We start from the raw sequence: 10000 nt of genomic DNA on the forward strand, positions 1-10000 counted from the left end.
ATATTTAAATGCTTTCCAAAATAAGCATACACTTCATTAGATGGCTCCGACGCAGCTAAAAACTGTTGCACAAGCACTCAGATCTTAGTGCACTGCTTTTCATAGCAGAAACGCATGTAGGCTAATGAATTTGATTACTTAATTCTTGTTTCTTGCTCACTGAATAATACACATATATGCTTATATATTATGTATTATATATAGGCAATGTATATCTAGGATACATTAACTAATGATTATTTTTAATATTGTGTGATTTGAATGAGCATGTTTGCAAATTCTAACAGGACAAAAGATGACGTATATGCTCCTTTGCTGGTTAATATATGTTTCTAAATTAACGTAAAAGCTGAGGAATTTTTGGTTACCGTATGTAGCAGATCAAACAACCGCATTCATGGTCCCTTGTAGTCTGGTATAAGTAAAATGAATGTATATAATATGCACGTATATAATTTCTATTTATTTTTAAATACATGTATGTATACACTGTGTGTATGTATATAAAATGTGTATATAATATATATATATATATATGTCAAGTGCGTCCATCTACCTAGCTATCTACCTACCTATCCATCCATCCATCTATCTACTGGGTAGTTATAACGGCGAATATATCTTTTGAACCAGAATCGCCTAAATTTTAGTACCTGTTTGATTCGCTATATACTGAGCTACCAAACAACATTAACCTCCTAGTATCTAAAAATGGAACCAATGAAAGATGCTTTACGTGGTTGTTAGGTCCACTAGAAATATCAGCCAAATCCTCTCGAATCCTAGCGTCATCAAAAGGGAAGAATAAATTTAATATATACACTCTCAGATATATTAAATCCTGAATACAAAATACGAAATTATAGCATGGCCGCAGTCACATGACTGAAACAAGTAAAACCATAGATAGATAGATAGATAGATAGATAGATAATACATACATACATATGTTCATACATAGATGTCTGTATGCCTGATCAATTAATGTTCATGTGATGCTAAACAACATCAACAACATACATGATGTGAATTCTTGTGCTTTTACAAGTTCTGAGTTCGAATCCAGCCGTGGTCAATTTTGCTCGACTCTCGTATCAGCAGCGGCATACAAGGCTGAATGTAATTGATTTTTGGTCATACAGGATATTATCACTGAAAACCTTGAACTCACTTTAACCACATTCGTCAAGTAACTTCTCTCATAACCCATTATATCCCTTCAAATTAACGTATTACGTTTACTCCAAAACTCATTTACTCCTATAACTTTACTTAGATATTAAGTACAGTAGACACCCGGCACTTGTGAGCGAATATGGTTTGGTAGCACGCACTGTGCTTTTGCTTATTGCTTGCTTTAGAGGTTTATGTGTGTGAAGACGTAGACGTTGTCTCGTTCCTCTCGTCCTTAAACTAGAGCAACATCCAGGAAGTACCAACTAAAGGAAGAGAGGGTAACATCATCACTAGGCTGGTACTAATTTTCAGTTGTGTACACTGGAACAACATGAAATGAAAAACATTGCTCAAGGATACAACATGTCACCCTGTTGCAGAATCGAACTCACGACATTATGCTCGCGAGCCCAACACTCTAATCACTTGATCACTCGCCTACACACATAGGTACTATAAGGTAAAGATATGGAGATTTTTGTTTTGTAATACTGGGAACTAAAAAAGTATGAAATTGTGAAATGACTGCAATTGAGAAAGAAAAGCATGTGATAGGATTATGCAAAAATACAGATTGGTCACTACTGGGAATTCTTTGCTCGTACGAGATCTGTTCAGTTAATCCTGAAGCAGGATTAACAATGACAACGATATTATATCATCTTAGTTCTTTGGGGATCAAATTTCTTTGAGGCCATCTTTACCTTTTATCCTTCCAGGCACATGGAGGAATGGATTAAGTTGATTCCTTTCTCCTTACTAACTCTCAACAAAGGCGTTGGTGTACCGAATCAGTGAAACATAGGACAACGTCTATTATTTATTTAACCTTACGATGACTCAAAAACCGTTATTTATTTCTTTAATGCCGACAGGGGGCTAAACATAGAGGGGACAAATAAGAACAGACAAAAGATTAAGTCGATTACATCGACCCCAGTGCGTAACTGGTACTTATTTAATTGACCCCGAAAAGGATCAAAGGTAAAGTCAACCTCGGCGGAATTTGGACTCAGAACGTAGCGGCAGACGAAATATCGCTAAGCATTTCGTCCGGCGTGCTAACGATTCTGTCAGCTCGCCGCCTTATTAGTCTCAAGATGGTAGTGTGTTGTAGAAAGGGGAGAGACATGCCGACTAAACGCTTTATAGTAATCAGACATGTTCCTTTATGCATCTCAAATACCAAACTTGTTGACCTGTACTGTTCATCCTTCCGAAACTTCAATGAAATAACTATCCAATTAATGGAAGACCAATCAATCGTGTGGAATCCCCACCCACTAAAATATGTTGCTTTATACTTATGGAATGATATCTCGTTGGGTTCAGCAGAGTGGACGGAAGCACTCCGTCGGTTACGACGATGAGGGTTCCGGTTGATCCGAATCAACGGAACAGCCTGCTCGTGAAATTAACGTGTAAGTGGCTGAGCACTCCACAGACACGTGCACCCTTAACGTAGTTCTCGGGGATATTCAGCGTGACACAGAGTGACAAGGCCGGCCCTTTGAAATTCAGGTACAACAGAAACAGGAAGTAAGAGTGAGAGAAAGTTGTGGTGAAAGAGTACAGCAGGGATCACCACCATGCCCTGCCGGAGCCTCGTGGAGCTTTTAGGTGTTTTCGCTCAATAAACACTCACAACGCCCGGTCTGGGAATCGAAACCGCGATCCTACGACCGCGAGTCCGCTGCCCTAACCACTGGGCCATTGCGCCTCCACTGAGTAGTGGAGTGGAAGCAAGAGTACAATTTCTCGCTAAAAACAACTCCCGGTGTTTAATTGCGTCTCATTATATTCTATAATTCTAAAATGGTCTATTTTATTGTTCAACCATCTGCGGGCGATTCGATAACTACCAGTAATACACTGAGTCATTTTAATCGACTATTTTCTTTGGCTACCGATACGTGGTTGTGTACGTAAAGTAGATATAAAACCAATGACATATTTCAGGCTGTTTTGCAGCTGTCAACAAAACTTTTGAGGAGGTTCAAACGCATTTGGCCCTCCCAAAACTGCATATCCGGAACTCATAAACATGTGTCTACAAAGATAATAATCGTAATCAAGTGCTTCACCATCTGTGCAATCATCTTTTGTTCTTCGTTTTATATAATGGTGATTTCATTTGACTAGATTCTATGTGAGAGTGGGTTATACTCAATTCAAGGAAAAGTAATCCTGAGCAGAATCTGTTCACAGGACATGGAAACACGGCACTAAATACTGAAAAGTATTTAGTTTAGTCTGACACTCCTCTATCTTTGTCGAATGATAATGAGAACTTACATTGAAAAGAGAAGGGAGGGATTGGTGTATAAACATTTCTCTGGAGCATTTGTAGCGAAAACGAAATATTTCATCATTAATGACATGATTTGACGGTAGTACTCACTTGAAAGGGCATAATTGTCACATCCTCGCAATGCTTACAATCAAATAATTACTTCAGTAAGTACGAAAATTTAGAATGATTGCAGAGTTGCTACGTTCAAACTCTTTTTTCTATTTCAAAGATATGAATTTCGTAGTGAAGGATGCAAGACGCAATGCACAAAGCACAGATTGTTCTAGACGAGATTGTGCGATATCCATCAGTAACAGACGTAAAGTACCATCATTGAGAAATAGCATTGTTCTAACCAGGAATCGAAACTAGATCAGTTTATTTGAATCTTACTTGTATATTTATCACGCAAATATCGTGACGAATAAATGGTATTGTAAGTGAAAGGCGAATGCTTCTGTAGTGATTATATATTTTGTCAACGCAACCAAAGTAATAAATGATAATAATAATTGTTTACTAAAATACGCAGAAGGTATTATGTTTACTAATTCCGCCGGGGTCGACTTTGCCAATTCCGCCGAGGTCGACTTTGCCTTTTATCCTTTCGGGGTCGATAAATTAAGTACCAGTTATGCACTGGGGTTGATGTAATTGACTTAATACCTATGTCTGTCCTGATTTGTCCCCTCTATGTTTAGCCCTTTGTGGGTAATAAAGAAATAGGTATTATGTTTACTGGTGATAAGTCTTTTAAATCAATATCAGAAACATTATTTTATCGACACCTCCAGAGGGAGGCTAAGCTGATATTTGCAAGATTTGAACTCGGAATATGATGAACCGGAAAATACCATTAGCATTTTGTCCGGTACAGTAATGATTCAGTTACTTCACCTTTCTATTAATGGTTTTTGATTTAAGCTGAGGGCCAGCACTTTTTTATGGAAGGCTTTAATTGGTTACCTCGAATATAGTGCTACTAGGCTGGTGGTTTATTTTACAGACTCCTAAAGGTTGAAAAGCAAACCTGACCTCGGTAGAATCTGAACTTAGAATATAAAGGGCTGGAAGAAATACCAGTAATCATTTTCTGTCAATGCAGAATGGACAAAACAATTATAATATAGGGTTCCAAATTTTGGTACAAGACCAGCAAGTTCAGGAAAGGATTTTAGTCGATTACATCGACCCCAACTGGTACTTATTTTATCGAAAAGCAAAGTCGACCTCAGCGGAATTTGAACTTAGAACGTAAAGACGGTGAACTGCCGCTTAGCATTTTGCCCAGCATGGTAACAATCCAGCCAGCTACCAGCCTTAAACATTATATTAATGGTTTCAAATTTTGCCATAAAGGTAACCATTTGGGGGAAGGGGATGAGTCGATTACATCGACCCCAGTGCGTAACTGGTACTTATTTAATCGACAGCGAAAGTATGAAAGACAAAGTCGACCTCGGCGGAATTTGAACTCAGAACCTAGCGACTGGCTAAATACTGCTAAGCATTTCGTCCGGCTTGCTAACGATTCTACCAGCTCGCTGCCTTCTTCAACATAATAATAATATTAATAAAGTGAGTTCAAATTCCGCCGAGGTCCACTTTACCTTTCTTCCTTTCGGGATCGATAAAATAAGTTCCAGTTGAACCCTGAGGTCGAGGTAATCGACCTGCTTCCTCCCACGAAAGTTCTCGCCTTGTGCCAAAATTTGAAACCATAGTAACTAGGTGAGGAGGTTAGCAATCTGACAGAATCGTTAGTACGTCAGACAGAATACTTGGCAATTGTACGTTTGTCTTTACGTTCTGAGTTCAAATACCACTTTGCCGTTTATCCTTTCAGAATCAATAAAATTAGAACCAGTTGAGCACCGTGGCGAGACTTAACTGAGGCGAGACTTAACTTTCATCGTTTCAGTCTTAGTGCAAAAAGTACGAGTCAACTACTGGAGATGATTTGATCGAATTTGTGGTTTTGTGCCAATGTTAGAATAATTAATAATAATAACAATAATAATAATAATAATAATAATAATAATAATAATAATAATAATAATAATAATAATAATAATAATAATAATAAAATAATAATAATAAGCCTTTCTACTATAAGCACAAGGCCTGAAATTTTTGGTGAGTTAGGGCAGTCAATTATATCAACCACAGTATTTGGCTGGTACTTATTTTATCGACCGCGAAAGGTTAAGTCGACCGCGACGGAATTTGAACCCAAAACGTAAAGATGGACGAAATACCTATTTCTTTATTAACCACAAGGGGCTAAACATAGAGGGGACAAACAAGGACAGACATAGGTATCAAGTCGATTACATCGACCCCAGTGCGTAACTGGTACTTAATTTATCGACCTCGAAAGGATGAAAGGTAAAGTCGACCTCGGCGGAATTTGAACCCAAAACGTAAAGATGGACGAAATACCTATTTCTTTATTAACCACAAGGGGCTAAACATAGAGGGGACAAACAAGGACAGACATAGGTATCAAGTCGATTACATCGACCCCAGTGCGTAACTGGTACTTAATTTATCGACCTCGAAAGGATGAAAGGTAAAGTCGACCTCGGCGGAATTTGAACTCAGAACGTAACGGCAGACGAAATACGGCTACGCATTTCGCCCGGCGTGCTAACGATTCTGCCAGCTATCCGCCTTGCGCATGGTAAACTATATTTTGACACAAGTCCAACGATATCTGGGGAGGGGGTAAGTCGATTACATTGACCCCCCCCCCCAGTTATCCACTGGTACATATTCTATCGACTCCAAAGGATGACAGGCAAAGTCGACCTTGGCGGAATTTGAACTCAGGACATAAACACGGACGAAATGCCGCTAAGCATACTGCCAGCACACCCCCTCCAACGAGTAGTGAAGTATATCAAGATATAGAATTTATATTGTGCAAACGTTATCTGACATAGGATTTGATGCGTTCGATGGGGTGGATTGCTACGTTTATCATATTGAAAGTTGATAAACAATCTACCCTCAGTTTCGCCCTTGGCTGAGTCGTTCAGCATTGTAGTGAAACTCCGAGTAGCCAAGGGTAATACTCAGAGCAGACAAATAACCTTTGATATAATACAATATTATAATATTATATTATATTAGTGGTATTTATATATGTGCATATATATATATCTGTATATATTATATACATATATATATATATGTACATATATATACAGACACACATGCATATAAATACACTTGCATATTACGAATATTTATATATATGTGTGTAATACGTATATATTTGTAGATACGAAGTGCTAGTAACACCCGAGATCAGTGATAATAATGATATTTCACTGAGCCTACAAGCCTCTACATGGCCGCTCGACATGCTAGAAGTAGCAGCTGAATCTCCCTTCTGAGACAACACCCTACAGCGCATAGGCAACAACAATAACAGTATCAGCGTCAGCATTGGCATCACAATCAAGACTATTATTTGAGACAGCTTCTACATGTTCTCTTCAATATCCTAGAAACAACTGCTAAATGTCCCTATAACCACGCCCTAACGCTTCAGCTCAATGAAGGCTGAACTGATGTCAGGCAACAGCGTTAACACCAACCACAACATCTTCATCACCGTCATCTCTGCTATTAGCGAAATACTCTATGTGGTCATCTAACATGTTAGAAATAGCAGCTAAATCTCCCTCAAATCACACCTCGCTATCTTATAAAAAGAAATGACACATTGGACCATGTTGTCTAGAAATACAGCAATGATTGGATAGTCACAGCTGCAAAACATTTGATCATAAATATGTCCGATGAGGAATAACTTGGGGTTAAACTACAACAATCACACCAACACTACCATTTATAGTACACATAAGGTAGACCGGGCTAACGAGGGTTCTTCTACAGGGTTGTTCGGCCTGCTAGAAATAGCAGCCAAATTTCCCTAAAACAACGCGCCGCCATCTTAGGAAAGGGCACATTGAACAATATTGAACATCCCACCATCTCTCATAGTACATAGGTCGGATGGTCACGGTTAGAATGTCTTTTATTATGAGTCAGCTCCATGAGGAAGGTGCTGGGATTAAAGAAGAACAAGGGCAACAAGCTGATGTAGTCGCGGGTTACTGCTTCTCAGCGAGGGACGAGAATGTACGGTCATAGCTAGAACGGTTTTCGTTATACGTTGGCTCAGTTAAGGTTAACTTCAGGTAAAATAACAACGACGTCAACAACAACAACAGCAACCACAGCAACAATGAGAACAGTCACAGCAGCGTATCAACCACAAACAATTGACAAAACACTCCTGACTTAGAAGGGTAAGAGAGAAATTAAGTTACGTGTCTTAAAAAAAAAGAATAGGTCGAATTCTGTCTGATCTGGAACATTTTACATAAGAAAATACATCAAAGGAACAAAAATTCGGGGCTGATTTACTAATTTTTGAAGTGCATAGTGCAAAAAGGGTCGTAGTTACGGAGACATTTCCGGTATTAACCACCCGCCCCGGAAGGAAGAAGTGGACAATCATGAGATGTGAACTTATAACTGCGGACAGTGGATAATGATTTGCTTCAACGTGATTACTCCGAGCCACTCCTCTGCAGTTAATTACGATTGTTTTCTACCGGTTTTCTTCTGCGACGACACCAACACCGACATGAATAATGAATGTGATTACGTGTGTGTGAGTGTGTGTAAGTGTATGAGTGTGTGTTTGTGTGTATGTGTGTATATATATATATATATATATGTGTGACTGTGTATATATTTATATGTTTATATACATATGTATGTGTGTATATATATATACATGTATATATGTGCATGTATATATATATATGTGTGTGTGTGTGTGTGTGTGTGTGTGTGTCTATATTCATGTATATAGATGCATGTGTGTATATATATATATCTACCTATCTGGTAGTTATAACGCTATTAGTCAATAATAAAGTAATCGGAGGAACAATGCCGCGAGTGAATATTTTAATCATCATTCACATACATACACACCTACATAAATACATACATACATACATACATGCATACATACATACTTGCATGCACATACACACACACACTCACACACATATATATGTATGTATACACACATATGTACATGCATGTATATATAATCTATATGCTATTTATGTATTCATATTTACATTATGCTGTTTGTAATATTTGGTACGCAGGCATATATACGTGTGTGTGTGTGTGTGTGTGTGTGCGTGTCTGTCTGTCTGTCTATATGCATTGTATATACATTGCATATACATTCTCAATACATTATATCACACACACACACACATACACATACACACATATGTATACACTTTATTAATCTGTTACATATGTATAGGTATATGTTCATTAACGATGGTAACTAGGAAACCACCTGTGAGGTTTTTATTTAGTAAACCTTGTAAAATGCATTACGTACAAAATCACAATACGATTCATGGCATGTTTAATAGACACATACAGACACATACACACACACACAAAATTTATATGGTTATATATAAGGAACATTATTTTTTTTTTCCTTCATAAACATAATATTAAAACCACGAGTGTGTTCCATGTTCCAGTTTTAAATTTTTCTCCGTCAAGATTTCTCCACACGTCCCCGAGTAATCCTTTAAGCATTATCTCTGAAACGATAATAAGGTTTCTAAATCCATTTATGACTGAAGTCCTTGATGGCCTCATCCGCCCCCCCCTACCGTGGATGGCTGAATGAATGAATGAAATAATGATGGGAGCGTGTACTTACTACGTTTTATAGAAGGGCGACGAGAAATTTCATGCAAAGCTAATCGACTTGGAGAATATATTGCTATAATAAACTAAACATTAAGAATTGATACGGAAATATGAAAGACAAAAACATCTTCGTACAACATATATATATATATACATATATATATATATATATATATATACATCCATCCGTTCACCCAACGATCTTATCCACCAATTCAATCCATCTATATATATACATACATACATATATATATATATATATACATATTATATATACATATATACATACATATATATACATACATACATATATTTGCGTTTACAAATGTATGTATATGTATACATGCATATATATATATATGTATGAAAATGTACGTATATATATATATATATATATGTATGAAAATGTACGCATATATATATATATATATATATATATATATATATATATATAATATATATATATATTATATAATATATATATATATATATATTTATAAATAACATACATTTGTATACATATATCTATATGTATATATAATTGTTATATATTCGCATGTGTTTGTATATATATAGATACATTTTTTAAATATGTACGAACATATATATATATATATATTAATATATATATATATATCGGTATTTATATTGTTATCTACTTACCTAATGCTGATGAAATGGAACTAGATTTATCCACCAAAACTGCCGTTCGAACATAACCAAGGAAGAAACAAGCTAAAAACAGTCCCCAGCAGG

General features: G+C 36.8%; 1 protein-coding gene across 1 annotated transcript in view; it reads right to left on the reverse strand.

Annotated features, from left to right (window-relative positions):
- The window catches only part of LOC115211596, a 451114-nt gene that overhangs the window by 440920 nt on the left and 194 nt on the right, over nt 1-10000 (reverse strand). Inside the window, exon 1 of the mRNA XM_029780168.2 lies at nt 9905-10000. This exon is cut by the window's right edge and continues 194 nt beyond it. Within this exon, the coding sequence (XP_029636028.1) occupies nt 9905-10000 (96 nt within the window). The remainder of the gene's footprint in view (nt 1-9904) is intronic.

This window comes from Octopus sinensis, linkage group LG5, assembly GCF_006345805.1.
Source record: "Octopus sinensis linkage group LG5, ASM634580v1, whole genome shotgun sequence".
Taxonomy (NCBI): domain Eukaryota; kingdom Metazoa; phylum Mollusca; class Cephalopoda; order Octopoda; family Octopodidae; genus Octopus; species Octopus sinensis.